This window comes from Haplochromis burtoni, unplaced genomic scaffold, assembly GCF_018398535.1.
Source record: "Haplochromis burtoni strain Fernald_Lab_line unplaced genomic scaffold, NCSU_Asbu1 Contig_43, whole genome shotgun sequence".
NCBI lineage: Eukaryota > Metazoa > Chordata > Actinopteri > Cichliformes > Cichlidae > Haplochromis > Haplochromis burtoni.
In genome coordinates this window covers 1,855,568-1,872,259 of record NW_024582404.1, presented here as the reverse complement: position 1 = coordinate 1,872,259, position 16,692 = coordinate 1,855,568, and the positions used below count along the sequence as shown (strand labels likewise).

The following is a 16,692-nucleotide window of genomic DNA, read 5'->3' as shown; positions in this document are numbered from 1 at the left end:
ACCCATTCATACAGCACTTTATGCAATACACCTTTAAGTACTTATCCAGCACACAACCATTTAAAATCACCAGTGCACTTAACAGTCTCTGAGTACCCAGAATAATAGAGCCTGCACAATCCACGCAAAACATCCCAAGCACCGCTTCCCCAGAACACCCACAGTACCCGGGGCCTTGTGGTTCGTGCTCTTTAGTTTAAACTGTTTTTTTCCTGTTAATTTTTATAGCTAAACCAGTTACCGTGATGAAGACAGAAGGTGTGTGTTTGCAAAGACAGAAAGATTAAACCTGGAGCAGGTGTGCAACCGAGTGTGGCGCTCAGGTAAGGCAGGAATCACTGACCGGAGCTGCCGTGCTGAGCGGGAACAGCGAGCTCTGTGACCAAAGACACGAGGCTGATTCATAAATATTTTATGTACAAAATAATGTTACAAGTATATTCAACATATGTCACATTAGAATAATGATAAGTACTTTACATACAGTCTTCATATTTCACAGTACATACATGGGGGAAAGGAAATCACAATTCTAGTTGACTGTTTACAATAAATACATGCTCTGGATGTAGGCATTGGTTTCATTTCTTACAAACTTACAGTGAAACAGAGTGCAAGAGTTCGGGTGTAACTACAGATGTGGCTCACTTCTATAGTTGCTTTCGTGCAGCCAGTTTGGAAAAGTAAAAAGTGGGATGTCTGCAAAGGCCACATCTGTCAAATACAACCCGAAACATGAGAGAAAGCTGAATGAGGCTCGCTGAACACGGAGGTCCTTGGCACATAAACAGACAAGAGGGTGGAAAAACCGCCGCTTACAGTCAGTCCGTTCAATCCGGCCTGTTTGCTCTGCCTGTATTTCCTTCAAAGTTTTACGTTAATGCAAAATGCCACCTCGTGTTTGGAAACACGAGAAGGGTCAAATATGTGACGGTGCACGCGCGGCGAGGCTGCGGCGGCTGATTGCATCTGTCCTAGTTTGTAAAAACTGTTAAAGTAAACAAAATGGAATGATCATGTTTGGTCCTATATTCGTGTTCACGCTACGTAACACTTAAAAGGGTTTTTCAGCTGTTGTTTCCATTCACAGCATTTTGTCACCATCACAAATTAGCATTAAATCAAAACCTCAAACACCCAACGGCCCAGCAGTCAGTCAGAGTTTTTGCTTCTGAATAACATCTTTACTTTTCTTTTAATTTACAAGTCAGTGTTGTCATATTTCAAGTCTCTTAAAGCAGGCTAGCTTCGTTAGCTAACTCATCTGCTTATTTTAAGGCAACGCAATCCATAAAAACTTGCTACAAAATCAAACCACAGCCCGTATTAGTGCCCCTGCAGGTTCTATAGATCAGTCTGAAGCTAACATCAAAGGGAAAAACACGTCTGAGGCATTTCCTGTTTAATTACCTGCAAATCATCAGGATCTGACGCTGTATCACAATATTTCACACTGTTAAATTTGGCTGCAAATGTGTGACGCTCACTCTGTGGATAATGCATAGCCTGACTACTGTGTGATGACTAGTCCTTTCTTAAGTTGTGTTAATAAACATATGTGCGTTACAGTTACAACTCTGTCTACGACTAAATTGTGTATCAGTCTTAAAAGTTTCCGCTTTCAGCAACAAATCAAATAAAGCATTTGTTCACTGTAGTATGTTTTCATGACATTAGGTTTTGGATCCAGAGGTTGTTCCAGAGTCACACACGGTGTCTGTAAAGAGTTTAAAGGCCTCAAAGGCTCAAACATTATAGAAGAATATGGGCTCGTGTAATACTCACAGTCAACAGACAGTCAATTCACCAGCAAGGACTACACCCTGAAACACATTTAGACAAAGTTTATGGAGGGTGAGCAAAGACTTAGGCCTACAGTGGCGTCGGCCTCACTGAGGGCCGGCAGGGGCCCCTGGAGTCATGAAAAACCAGAGGGAGGTCGTTTATAGACGCATGAGTGAAAGGGGAGTGTTTGAGCTGTCGCCCTGCTGCTAAACTTCAGAGGTTACTGATCAGGTCTAGTTTTAAAATGTGTCGCACGGTCAAGTATCTCGGTGGTTTTTGAAAGTCAGAATGATTTTATCCAGATTAACTCACTAAAATATTAAATTATGAAATGACACCACAAAAAAAACAAAGTTAACTGGATAGATGCTATGCTGAGCTTCCCTTCACCTGAAACGATCACAGCTGCCGTTCCTGAGAACGTTTTCACAAGTTTCTTCCTGTTTAGAGTTTTGTTTTGTCTCTGTCGTTGCTGAGAGCTTTCTCGTAGGGTTGGTTGGATCGGTGATTCTCTCTAAAGTCATCGTCTGATATAAAATCCATTGACAGGACTGGTATCGCAAACTGGAAAAGTCTTTTTTTTACATTTTGAGAGACGATCTCTTCCTGAAAATTTGCCCTTTTTAACAAATCCATTTTTCTTATTCCAACTATGATAAACTCGTTGTACGTCATCAGTCAGAAGGGTCTCCGTTAGTTAAGGATGAAGGTGAAACGCTGCTCACAGACAAAGCCGCGCTTCTAAACCTCGCTTTCAGTAAAGCCCGTTTCGGCTCATCTGCCTTCCTCCGCGGGGCGAGTTTCCGATTTCAGCTTGACAAACTCTTTGGCCACCTCATCAGCAGGACGCTGGGACAGGATACGCATCACCGTCATGCCCGTCTCGTCGGTGTGAACGCGTGGCCCAAGAGGACACCAGCACACGCAGCTCTTGCGGTCGGCCACGTCGCGCAGCTGAACGACGGCCACGCCGACCACCCGGTCCGCCCGTCCAAAGCAGTAATCCTTCACCGTCACCTGCAGCTCGTAGCAGTCCGGGGATTCTTTACCCAGGACGCTGCGAGCAGAGGAAACAATTAACCATCTGCGGTATCTCAACCCACTCAACAATCTTACTTTGCTGGCGCTTCAGATTTCCAACTCACAACTGGAAAGCCTCGTTGAATTTAGCCGTCCAGCTGTTGTTCTTGGATTTTGTGGTGAACTTGCGCTTCTTGTCAGCCAGGAATGGACCGACCATGGAGACGTCGACGAAAGGCCGAAACATCCCAGACGTCTGCCACTTCATGTCGTTCACCGCGATGACTGGAGGGGAGATGAGAGAGAGGGTGAGCAGATAAAGGACAAGAGAGACAAACACAAAGCAGTGGGGGTGATGCTACTGCATGCACGCATGTAGATCTACAAACACAAGAGTGAAAAAATGACAAGAAACTACTGAAGATATAAGAAAGCATTTCGAGTTCACCCCAAGTTTACTTGATTTGGTCAAGATTTGTTCCTCGCTATAAGTTTAAATTCAAATGTTTGAACAGATCTGCTCCGTGTGGAGACGAGGTCTGTTGTTGTGATTTAAACACATCTGTATGCGTGCGTCTCACCTTTGACGTTGACCTTGCGCTCTTTGCCGAGCAGCATGTCGATCTGCAGCAAGGCCTCTCCGATCGGCTTATCTACCCCCGAACCTGCACGACACAGCCGGAGCGGTATCACACACTAACGCGATTAAACACATCTTTAAACTTCACTCACTGTGTAATTCACTTCTTATGGCGGCTTCAGTGACCCATTTTCATTTCTTTATTTCTGCTTTGGGCAAGCTTGTTAATTTAATCTCCACACAAGCTGATAATGGAGAGTTGGGTGGCAGAAATGTTACACCACCAACAACAGCGAATCACCAAAGTCCAGTCAAATACAGGGAGGAGGAGAGGAGGCACGCGCTTTGTTTCAAGGGTGCAAAAGGACCTTTCATTAAAGCTCATCGCTGTGATAGCAACATTTCCAAAATTCTCCAAACTGTTCTCATTATTTTCCTCCTTAATATTAACTGTGAGCTGCGAGGGGCTCCAGCTCTACACGAGTGTGAAGGTGTTGGTTCTGTTTCTGTGTTGATTCATGCTGAGGAGCACTCCACCTCCTGGGGTCTATTTTACTCGGAGTTTAGCGAGTTCTTCTTGTATCAAAGACTTACCCCTATCAGGTCTGATCTTCTCATTGGCGGTGATTCTGATGCCCATCCCATCATGCACTGAGAGGACAGGGAGGAGGAGAAAAGTTTAAGGTTTTAACCACAGAGAAGACAAAAACCATCCACACTGTGCGTGCAGCGAGTGAACTTTGTGTGTGTGCGATCACCTTGGGAGTGCTGTGTGGTGACAAAGGTCTTGATGAGAGCATCGGTGCTCTGGGAGTAGAGGGAGAGGGCGTAACGCAGCGATGCCAGTTCAGGACTTTTCTCGACGAACGCCTTCTTCAGCCCATTTCCTCCCGCGTGGAAATATTGCTGAAAGGAAAGGAAGTGGCAAGGTGGAAGTGAGGAAATGCTCACTTTAGAGGAACATCTCAATAAAATACTGAAGAGTATTGAAGAGTAATACAATTCTTAACCCTAAACTCTAAACTCATCCAGGCACTTCAAATACAGCAGCGAGATGGAAAAATGAAGCTGTAAAAGAGATGTAGGTGTTCACCTACCTTGATTGACTCGAGGCTTGCATCAATAATTATGCACTGCTTGGGCGTCAGGGTTTTGGCTTCACCTCCTCCCTACAGAAGTCAGAGAAGTTATACATCACAGATACACAAAACCAGATCATGAGCACACAGCACACATCAGTAAGTCCTGATGCTGGATAATAACTACAGCTAACTATTAAAGAAAGTCTGGAAGTTTGCAGTTATGAGCTGTGAAGGTGGTAAAATGGATTTGAATGTACTGCGACTTGTGCAAGTTTACTGACTTTACCTACGATTCAAACGTGCAGGGTTATTATTGAACTGTAATAAGAATTTACAATGAAACATAAAGGCAGCTACGCCCTTTATCGACAGTCTACGTGTGTTACCTTGAGGTTAGAAAGTCCTTTAGCTGCTGTGAGGAGCTGAGCTCCCTGCAGAGAGAAAGACAGAGAGGCGGAATATATGAAATCTTAATAACCTTCATTTTTTCATTATTACTGCAACATTAAAGAAATCTAACAGCAGCAGTCGTTTTGTAAAAATGCTGATGTCGGACACTAGATGGCAACACAGGGCTGCATCTGCAGCACACTGCATCACACTTAAAGATGGTCATGTATAAGCTCGCTGTAAACTCTATTTACTTTGTTTTTTTCTGTAAAAAATTATTTTTGTAAACTAATTTAGTACATTCAGGAAAATTAGTATGATGCTGAGAAGACAGAAAAACATAATAAATACAACTGTCTCTAAATTTGGTTAGATTTGACCCCCAGCAAGAAACAACTCTGTCTCAGACATATTACCAAAAAAGTTTTAAAAGAGAAATCAATACAAATTGGGACAAACTGTCCTAGATGGTTGTCCTTTCATAAATGTGTCCTTGTGTGTGTGTGTTTTCCATCTCCTTTACTGTCCCCAGAGTAAGTATGTAAACGCTGGACTTTTGATGGCCACTCAGTTGTGCTGGTTAATGTGCTCACCAAGCTGTCATTGCTCTGAGGCAGCACGATGGTCTTCTCCAGGCTGCTCAGGACGATCTTCCACAGATCCTTTAAGATCCTCTTCAGCACCGTCTTCTCACAGATGTCAGCAAAAATACTGAGACTGGATTACAAGCAAACACGGAAAAATGTGAGGGACCGTGTCACTCTGTGCCTGTGTGCTGCACAAAAGACTGACACAAACACAAATAAACCCTAACGAAGAAAAACTAACACGAACATGATGACAAAGGACACATCTGGCTTTTTCAAAATGAAAATAAAAAATCCAGATATTCCAGTGAAACAGAAAAGAAGCAAATATCAATGTTGCTAAAAAAAAATCTTTTTGTTGTGATTGTACAGCACGCTCTGTCTCATAGCTGAGGCCTCATTCATCGAAATAATTTGATTGCTATGGAAGCAAAGATACGGCCTGATCAGGTGACGCAAAAAGATGAAACATATTAAGATGTCATGATGCTGGGTTTCTGTTAAATCTCTCCCTGTTTTATTTAATAATAATAATAATAATAATAATAAGGTATATCATTATTAATAACCATGTTATATTGAGAGTTGTGTAGTTCTAAAGAGATGGACTTTGAGGCGCAATTTAAAAATAGAAAGTTGATGGTCTGGAGATCTGGTGGAAGTGCCCTCCAAGGCCTGGAGCAACTAAAGGCTCTGAGTCCTGTAGTAGTTCAGGCGAGCAGATGAAACAGAGTAAAGAATTCAGCTCATTTGATCAGAGGTAGTGATGATAATTCTCTCAGGATGAACACAGAAGCATTTAAACTTTTCTGTTTCCATCGATTTTCTACCACTTTGTCCTGTTGAGGGTCTCTGAGGGACTGGAGCATATTGTAGTGAGTTTTGGGATTTGGGGTGCATGGTCATTTTTTAACGACTCATCTGTTTTCAGTCATAAGCCAACGAGCAAACGGTGGATAATCCTCCTTTCTTAAACTATAATGTTTTATTCTGCTATACACTCTCTACACCCATGACTGTATTTCCTCCTGCGCGTCCAATCTCATTGTTAAGTTTGCCGATGACACTACAGTGCTCGGACTTATATCCAACAACGATGAGACAAACTATAGGACAGAGGTGCAACAACTAGAGTCATGGTGCCACGACAATAACTTGGTCTTAAACACCAAAAAGACCAAGGAGATCATTGTAGATTTCCGGAAGAAGGGTCATAACAACCATCTGCCTCTCTTCATTGGCAGTGAGGCGGTGGAGAGGGTGAGCAGTTTTAAATTCTTGGGGGTAACTGTGACCGAGGACCTGTCCTGGGGCAACCATATCACCTCAGTTGCACGGAAGGCCCAACAGCGCCTCTACTACCTGAGGAGACTGCGGAGCGCACACATTCCCAGATCTCTGATGTTGAACTTCTACAACTGTGCCATCAGCAGCGTTCTGACGTATGGATTTCTAGTGTGGTTCCCCAGCTGCACCAAGGCCGATCAGCAAGCACTCCAGCGGGTGGTGAAAGAAGCTGGCAGAATTATTGGAACAAGTCTGCCAGAGATCAGTAATATCTTCCCCACTCGCTGTCTGAGGAGGGTGCACAGTATCCTGCGGGACCAACATCACCCTGCGCGCCACCTTTTCCATCTGCTGCCCTCAGGGAGAAGGTACAGGTCTATACAGGCCAGAACATCCAGACTGGCCAACAGCCTGTATCCACAGGCTGTGAGGCTCCTGAACTCTCTGCCCCCCTCTCACGGACAATAACCATATCCAACTTCTTAATAGCAATGAACTGGTCTGCATTGGTGCATCATATCTTTATTCTCTTCCCCCTCCTGCCCCCCCCCTCTTTCTTAAATAGATAACTATCATATCTGATATCATATCTCACAGTACAATAATATTGAATGGGTTGCACTGTTGTACTTTGTCATGTTTCTCAGGTCTTTGTCTGAATTTCTACCAACATTACTTGTCAGGTTCTCATGTTATTGCTAAGGATTGTCTATTGCATTGGAGTCACACTGGGTTAAATATGTACACTTGGGTTTTAAGGGGTATTTATTATTTTCTTCTTTTTTGGGTTGTATGGAAGCCCCAAACGCAATTTCATTGTTCTTGACAATGACAATAAATAAATAAATACTAATACTAAATACCTAAGTCATCAGGAAGGTGTTTACAAGACCTCACAGCCAGCTGTTCTCCCAGACTTAAATCCACAGGTATTGCCCCCTGGTGGCCACTAAAAGAATGCAGCTAGGTCTATCTTTTCTACTGTGTACATGTTTTACATCAACTTCTTTTTAATAAGCTCTTGTAGTGGATTAAAAGTGGATTAAAAGTGCCAAAACACAACAGTTGTCGCCTTAAGGCTCTTTATACTGTAAGGTACAGACGCTGTTCAGCTTAAAGACACTGTAGGACACGCCCCTTTGTTACCAACAGGCCCCTCCTGTTACTCCATACGTTTGTACTTTAAAATGCTGTCTGTAATTTGTCACACGACGACTTCGATGAAGGCCACAAGCTGACACAAACACACGCTGGTTGATGGTCAAGTTGTTTTATATACTACAAGTGTTGCTGGAGCTTTAACCGATTCAAATTCCCCTCATTCAAAATTTGAATGTCACCAGTCTTACCCAGTAATCTATCTGCCCTTCAAGCCAGTGACTCCCTGATCTTTAAATTCATTGTGAGATGTCTCTGTGTTTAAGGCTGCTTATTGTGCAGCGCTCATCCTTTCCATCTCCACCTCATCTGGGTCGTCCTGACTCCATCAGCCATCTGTTTACACTGCTCCACCAACACAAGTGTCTCCGGTGACTTCAGTCACTATCTTGAACCTTCAGCTGGAGCCTTTGCTCTGTCTCATCACTTTGCATACTCATATTTTGAATCTATGTTTCCCCCGTACTGCAATACTGTTCATATGATATTCCAAACAGCACACTCTGTACCAATAAATAATGAGACAAAAAACACACATATGAGTTATAGCAGCTTGCAGCCATAAAATATTAAGGTAAAAAAAAAAATGTCTCGGAAGTTTCTGCCTATGAGCACTGCGGTACCGCCAAGCTGGATCGATTTTAACTCGCAGAAAGTAAAAAATCATTTGGGTTAATGGAAATACACGTTTCATTTAATCCATGAAATTAATGACTTAAAACTTCAAGAGTACATTCAAGTTAGGACAGTCACTCTGGTGGTGTACTCTGATATAATCTACAACATAAGCTACTTACTTCCCATCCAGAAACTCCATGAGGGGCCTCAGCATGGTGTCAGCGTCTGCCTCAGCGGTGCTGTGGTTGGGGGGGCCTTTCATCTGGTAGAGAATCTCAGCCATCTGACGCATGCAGCCGTTAATGCGAGGCTGGAAACTGGAGGCAGAGACCGAGGCAAACTTAGAGGAAAAAGACTTCTGCAAAGGCGGTGAATGCTCAGTCATTCAACTGTGTGTGTGTGTGCGTGTGTGTTAGGTTCCAGCTCAATCAGGATAAGCTTGGCTTGAGCTTTTAGTTGGCTTGATTAAGACACCAGGAAATGAGCATTTTTACCTCTTAGCAAACATGGTGCTGAAATTGTCCAGGACGGTGCTGAGCTTCACCTGCAGATCGTTCAGGATGTCAGCCGCCTCAGTATCCAGCTGCAGCACACATAAAAGAGCAGGAGCAGAAGGAGAGAGGAAGAGGAGGTGTTCACAGGTTATTTCGAACTTTTATTAGCAGTTCCACAGTCTGCTCGATAGACTGCAAAAACCTCAAGCATGAATCGGATGCAGCTTCGCGGCTGAGTATCCTGTGCTTCTGCAGCACGGCTGTCAAACTCGTTTTCATTTAACGAACTAGAAGGAGCCCAGTTTGATCTCGAGCGGGCTGGATCACTCAAGCCGCAATAACCTTAATATACATATATGCTACATGTATGCATAGAAAATATAAAGTACATTCAGAAATCATTTACATTTATTGAGTCATAAATTTATAAACAAATGATAAGATTGAAATTAGAAAAATCTAAATGAATCCAATAATCCATGACATTGTTACAACCTGTGAGCCAGGCTCAGTAAATATGTATGAACCAGACTGTGGAGTTAGACGAAAAGGCAGAAGTCGTACAAAACGCGTGCACGAGCTCTGCTGCAGGAAGCGTGCTGAAAAGATGACGAGCTGTGTGTAACGCCACATTTCTTTCACGGTAGGTTAGACACTGATGACTGCGAGCACGTGAGTCACACAGCGACTTACAGTTTGGGCGTATTTGCAGTTTGATAGGTAGGCAAACAGGAAGTAAATGCTGACTAAAATGCACATCGGAAAGGCCGAGTTGTAAAGAAATCACATATGTAATGGGCGATACGGATGAAGACTCCTTTTATGCCTCTTAAAAGCTATTTACCAGCGTGAAAAGGACACTTCGAGCTGTAGAGTGCACGCCACTTCCTTAAGTGTAGAGAATATATAAATACACCTCTGAAGTTTGAAGTCTGTAGTAAAAACTATTTCACCTTTTCTTAGCAGGAAGCTGTCACCTGTTTTTCATAAGGCTTCCCATGAGTCAACTTTGTGAACAAAACAGACGATAATAAACCTGATGGCTGACGTTTCGAGCAGAAATAAGGAGGAAGCTGCAAACACAGCAGCCTAATATTAAATGACTTTAAATGACCAGGCTAACCTCTCTTTTAAATGGACTCACTGAAATACGAGCGCTGCACATTTCTGGGTTTCAGTTGCGCCCTGTAGGTAAAGCGGCCATGATTTAATTTGAAAAATAAAATAGATTTTTACTGTTTTGCCTCGAACACAGAAACCAGTGCGCGCACAGTCGGAGGAGCAGCTTGACTTTAACAGAGGTCCGTTCCTTTGGAAAGAGGAACTCCTTTAATATTTTATGTTTTCTATGTTCTCTTTTCAGCTTCTGCAAGTATGTAACTAACATCTGTATCTAACGTGTGCCATGTTTTCAATTTGCACACATGTAAAATTAAAAGATCGTGTGATCATTCATGCAAAAAATTACCCTTAACTCCAACCCAAATGCCACAGAAAACGTAAATATGCAACTCCCTGCTCGAAAACTACCAAAAAACCCACAAAGCACAACAATTTACTGCTGCTGCACATCACACATCTGGGCACCCTGGTTAGACCTGTGTGGCGTGTGTGGACTGTGTGGGCGTGTCCAGACCAGGTTTTGAATTGACACATCTCTCTTCTGTCGAGACCATCGGGGTGGGACAAATTAAACACCGATAAATCTTATGGGAGTTTGGTGACATGACATAAATTTCAACATAGCAAAGCAAAGGTCTCATTAGGCAGAGTGATTGAATAACTGTGGACGCACAAGGCTACAAACCCTCAGCAACAATCGACTGTTTCGTTTCGACAAAAACACCAAGACTGAGCCTGCAAGATAAACTGGCCTTGAGAAGCCTGGTAACAGTCCTTCAATAAAACTAAAATACAACCTGAAGGTTTAAGCCCATTAGTATGCTGGACCTCAAGCATTCACCGCGTGTTACACCAGTCAAGTGGCTAGACGACTACAAGATAAGGCATCCCATCTTTGCAGAAAGTGTGCCATCAATAACTGTGGAACTGTGTTATTAGCTAGAAGACATTGGGCATACTGCCAGAACATATAATTGGACTAAAGGAGGGTCACGACTTTCAAGTGACAGTGTTTTAGCGTTTTGCATTTTAATTGAGAAATGTTGCAGTGAGTGAAGTGAAAGGTTGGACTGCAAACTCAGGCCTTTCAGAATAAATCTGTTCTGGTCTGAATCCAAAACGCAAATGCACCGCGGCGTGGGCGTGAACGCTAAAGTGTTGAACATAAACATTCTGACAGAAATTTGTAAGTGACCGTGCACATTTGAGATGTCCTTGAAAACTCCACGACATCAACAATCCTTTGTAATATTATTAGGCAGTATAATAAACGGTAACGTGTAATGACTAAAACTGGAATAGTAGATAATAGCGTTTATATGTGGTATATAAATACAAATCACAAGCTCACCGTATTCTGCACTCATTAACAAGGTAGCAAAGCATATCCTGCTTTATGGTTTATGTTTCTTACTGTTACTCTTACTTCATAATTTACCCAGTGAACATCATGCTATAGTAACTCAAACTGAATAGGCCACAGATCAAGCCAGCATCAAGTAATTTTTACAGACATCTATGCAAACACACTTATTTGTTCGGGCCATTAGAACAACACTGGCTTTTATTTATCAGACCTAGAAGCTGTGCTCGTCTCTTATATACACACTTAACCCTCTGCAGAGTGCTACCATCATTAGCTTAAAAGAAATACCATCATTAGCTTAAAAGAAAAGAAAAAAAATCAATATTATTCTCAAGTTTCCTGCCAAATTTTGTGTGTTCAACTAACTGCCAAGAATGACATGCTGTGCTTTTACATTACATTTCGCATTTACCTTCTTTACAAACCCAACAGCACTGTTCATCATGTGTTGGTGTCATCTACAAATCCTCAGTTCTCTAAGTATAATTCATATGAACTTTGGGAGGAGAAAGAAAGTGACTATGAGGACAGCTTTCAGGTTAGAAAAGCACCTGTAAGCTTGAAAACACACACACACACACACACACACACACACGTGTCAGGTATTCATATCTTGTGGGGACCTCTAATTGACATATTTGACCTAAACCATGAAAAATACATTCCTAACCCTCAACTTTACCCTAAACCTAACCATAACCCAACCCTGACACTAAAACCACATTTTGAGTCTCAAAAATGGCTTCAAACCCATGAGGACAGGCACTTTTGTCCTCACAAGTGACTGTTGGTCCCCACAATTGGTGGGCCCCACAAAGATGTCCACACACACACACACACACACACACACACACACACACTCACACTCACAGAAACACTCCTGTCTATAGAGTCACAGCCTCAAATTAGAGGTGTCCTTTACAGGCACTATGTGTTTGTCAGACTCTCTGATCCTCACACCCAGCCGTACCTTCTTGGTCGCAGTGGTAGCTTCAGTCTTGCCAGATAGACAGAAAGGCAAAATGAAAAGGAAAAATACAAAAAAGAGAATAATCACACAATAATGTGCAGGAGATTTAAAACACAAAGTACACAAACACAGGGCTGTGTTTTTACCTCATTATTATTATTATCATAGCAGGTAAAAATAGGGTTTATTTTGGGTGGGCTTTTGTAATGTCAAGTGGATTGGGTAAGGATGAGTGGGTGATTTTAATAAAAGCTTTTACTTTATTGCCTCTGGTTTATTGGGATGCTACAAGGGACGCAAAAGAGGACACTGACATTGAAGGTAGGAGTCCAATGTTTCACTGCTGTCTGCTAAGGTACGCTGCTCAGTGCCTTCTTTTTTTGGCAACTCATATAATAAACGATATCCGATATTAGCATACTGCGAGTGAGGCCTTATGCCTCCCAGTGTTTATTTAAAGCCCCACAGAAAACATATACATACTATGCACTTAGACAAACAACAGCTGCTATATGTTACCTGACAAAATCTGAAGAATATGGGCTGGATGCCAGATTTGAGCAGAATAAATGCTTGTCGACTTCAAATACACAAAGTAGCCATAATTCACATGCAAAGTGTCGTTACAGGGAGGCCAATCAGTGCTCTTAGTTTTGTAAAAAGGCTCCCAAAATTTCAAGATACCCAGGAGGTAGAAGAGAGCACACAAAACGTTTTTCATCCTCTGTTATTGTGGCACGCTCCGTAAATTTGTTTTAATAAACAGAAACTGTAGAATAAAGCCACGTCAAATGGGAGATGCTACAAATGAAATAGACTGGTAAATATATAGCACCTTTCTAATCTAACTGAGCACTCAAAGCGCTTTTTATTACAAGGCACTACATTTAATATTCGAGGCATTTAAGCACTTTCTAACCATCACACACACACACACACACAATGACAGATGCACTGACGACAGCTTAGAGTAAAGCAGACAACCTGCCTTACTTCCTGAGCTACAGCTTTGACTTACAGATATCTAAGTAGTAAATAAAATTAAATAGACAACTCTTTGTCACATCTCTTTATCGTACTTTGAGCACATCATGTATTTCTAATGTAGAAAACACATTTCATATTTATAAGTATATATATATATATATATATTAATATATATATATAATATATATATATATATATATATATATAAATAATATATATATTCAGCTTGGCATGTTACAACAGTTTCTTGCCTTTTTTTTAATAGAACAAACAGTTTTGCTTATCTATCCAGGTAGAGAGGTTAGGTCAATTGGTAACTCTGAATTGGCAATACATGTTTTGCATGTGTATATTAAGATATGTTCATTTTGTTCTTCATAATGTCCACTTAAAGCCTAAAATTTCACACATACTCTGTAGCACTGCTGCTTTTTTTGGCCAGTGAATTCAAAATACATAAAACCCCCTGAAATATATATAAAAAAAGCATAAAATATTTATTCGCTCTGGAAGTGTCTGCCTATCCTTCACAACAGCAAGCTCGATTCTGCTGTCGCTACCCGCAGAATAAATGTTGCACGTTGGGATAACTATGAGGCAGGGATGCATATTAGCTACGATTTTAAAGTCAGGCGAGGCATTTTGGAGGGGCAGCAGAGGACAGAGGTCTACAGGGGAAAGAGGACGACTGGATAAACAAACCTTGTTTACTTCCTCCTTTGTCTATTAGGAAAAAAGCAAAAAACATCAGACAAACTTTTCTCCTTTTTTCTTTTCATTTGGTTTCCTGCACAAACACAAATCTACCAGCCAAACACTGTCAAATATAGGCTCACACACACACACACACACACACACACACACACACACACACACACACACACACAGTCAGTATAACACACACCTAATTTTGTAAGATGCGTTTGCAGTTCTGGACTTGTACAGCATAAACAGCTAATGTAGGCTACAGCTGTCTCAGACCGACTTTCCAACCATTAAAAACAAACATCAGCCAGATATGAATTTGTGAAAGTGGTTCCTTATATTGACACACGTCCTTTTAAATTGAGGACAACTCAAAATGCTCTCTGAATTAGCTAAATGAATATTCATTAGGCTTAAAAAGACCCAGGAGGCAGAGCTAGAGTTCAAACGTGTTGATTTGATGTTGATTCTCTGTTGTTTGTTTAATGGCTCGATTCCTGCTGTTCTTCTGCTGGGTAGCTGCACTTTAACCAATTTATCCTCAATTTTAGGTCCAATAACTGGGTGAGCAGTAGCCTCAAACATGCCTGGCGTGTCGTCCTGACTGATGTTAAGTACAAAGTGGGCCGGAAAACCAGCATCCATGCCATGTAAACAAAGCAGGCTAAAGAATCATCAGCACTGCCACTCTTTTTGAATAGTATAAAGCCCTGGAAGACTTCCAGGTCTTACAAATCCCTGTACTCACTGCACTGGTTGAGCCAAAGACATAAGCTGTGTTTTAAACACCCACCTCTTTGCTCTTGGAGTCGTCCTTTGGGCAAAGATGAGAAAAGAAATTAGGAAAAGAAAGTCGACACCATTAATCTCTCTTTTTTTAAGTGAATTATTTTTTAAATCTGAACTTCAATTGTAGTATTTTCAGTAATGTAAATCTGAAATGTTCACATAGCACAAAGTGGAGATGAAGGGCGATGAGTGATATTACAAACGAACCAACCTGCTTCTCTTTGTCTGTCTTTTCAGCCTGCAAGGATACACATTTGTGAGTGAGCTAATGCTTAAATTCACACACTAACCCTGCAAAAAACACACTTGTTTTTACATTTTATTAGATTCATCTTCTCAGTAAGGCTCTCACTTCTCCAGGCAGACTCACATATTTATGAAGCTGATTGCTGCCTACAGGTAAAACCCTCCCAGCTGGACTTTTGCCGATTCACAGTTTTATGTCCAGACTCCTCTAAGCTGAAGAGTTAAAACGAGCCCCGAAATTTTAAAGGCACAAGGTGTTTCCACAGTATTATGCATGAGCTCACACAGGATTAAAACCTTCAGCTACCTTCAGATAGACCCTGTCATTATCATAATTTCAACCCCTTTGATCATTTTAGGATCATTAACACCATGTACGCAGATAGCTAGCCCCCTGAGATTTGAACACACTTAAAAGTCTAGAGCTCTGAAGTGTCTGCAGTCTCTCCTCATAAACATGAAATCATTTCAATAATTACATGCTCCCTCTGTGCTCGAAGGTGTGGTAATGTGGAAGGAGTTGAAAGGGAAGCCTGCAGACTCTTGGACCTTCATGGCACATAATTGGACCCCACTGGTGTGTACTGGGACCTGTGCACTGTCCAGAAACTTCTTACTGATGAGGAACAACTAAAACTAAGTCCATTCGTATATTACAGTCTAACAGCAGTTCATGTAATGGTCACAAAGTTTTGTCTACTGATTCGTGTTTGTGGACACATTTTTCTTTTCTTTTCTTTTGGAGGCAAAAAATGATCCCATACCAGCGCTTCCAGTTTGAAAGAACAACTCAACCCATTTAATCAGGGACAGGGTATGGAGGTTCTGTAAGCTGCAGGATTTCTTTCAGACGATTGAGGTTTAAATGCCAACAGTAACTTTATTTTTGTCTTTCACTTGTTTTACTTTTATGCTTCCATTGGTTAGTTTTGGCATCACAGCTAATTGGTTAGGTTTGGAACAGTTTTCATATAACGACGGAGGTATAAGTGCTGGTCAAATGACCAGGCTTCCAACTGATGTCAGTGAGAGTGGCTAGAAAGATGGCATAAAGGGAGCCGAGTAAACATCACTACAGGTCACAGTAAGATAAATAAGAATTATGTTGAGCTCTGAATCATGAAATGCTACTTTAGCTGAGTCAAGAATAAAAATGGCTTTATAAATGTGGATAAATACGTTTGTATATACAGTATGTGTGTGACTTGGCATGCTGGTACATTTTAGGCCCATGAAGGTTCTTATCTATATCAGATATTATGATGTCAACATGTTGCCTAGTAACTGTGTAGCAGTGGGCTAATATGACCTAAATGTAGTATTTATGCACCCATCATACCTTACTAACCATTGCATCATTTTTATTTTACTACAGTAACACTTAAATTATATACACAAAAACTGAATTATGCATAGTGTATCATGAGGCCATCAGGTTGCCTGGCAACCATCTAGCCACAGGTTACAATGACCTGTTTTTAGCATTTATGCACCTGTAACACCCTT

At 41.6% G+C, this 16,692-nt stretch overlaps 1 protein-coding gene across 1 annotated transcript in view; it reads right to left on the bottom strand.

Annotated features, from left to right (window-relative positions):
* Positions 1-16,692, bottom strand: part of LOC102299138 — a 178,958-nt gene that overhangs the window by 3,461 nt on the left and 158,805 nt on the right. The window contains exons 34-43 of the mRNA XM_042220112.1: positions 9,002-9,090; positions 8,687-8,824; positions 5,451-5,574; positions 4,854-4,898; positions 4,483-4,554; positions 4,144-4,291; positions 3,980-4,036; positions 3,387-3,470; positions 2,931-3,090; positions 3-2,842 (exon numbers count right to left, since the gene is read on the bottom strand). Coding sequence (XP_042076046.1) covers positions 2,560-2,842; positions 2,931-3,090; positions 3,387-3,470; positions 3,980-4,036; positions 4,144-4,291; positions 4,483-4,554; positions 4,854-4,898; positions 5,451-5,574; positions 8,687-8,824; positions 9,002-9,090 — 1,200 coding nt within the window. The 3' untranslated portion in view covers positions 3-2,559. The remainder of the gene's footprint in view (positions 1-2; positions 2,843-2,930; positions 3,091-3,386; positions 3,471-3,979; positions 4,037-4,143; positions 4,292-4,482; positions 4,555-4,853; positions 4,899-5,450; positions 5,575-8,686; positions 8,825-9,001; positions 9,091-16,692) is intronic.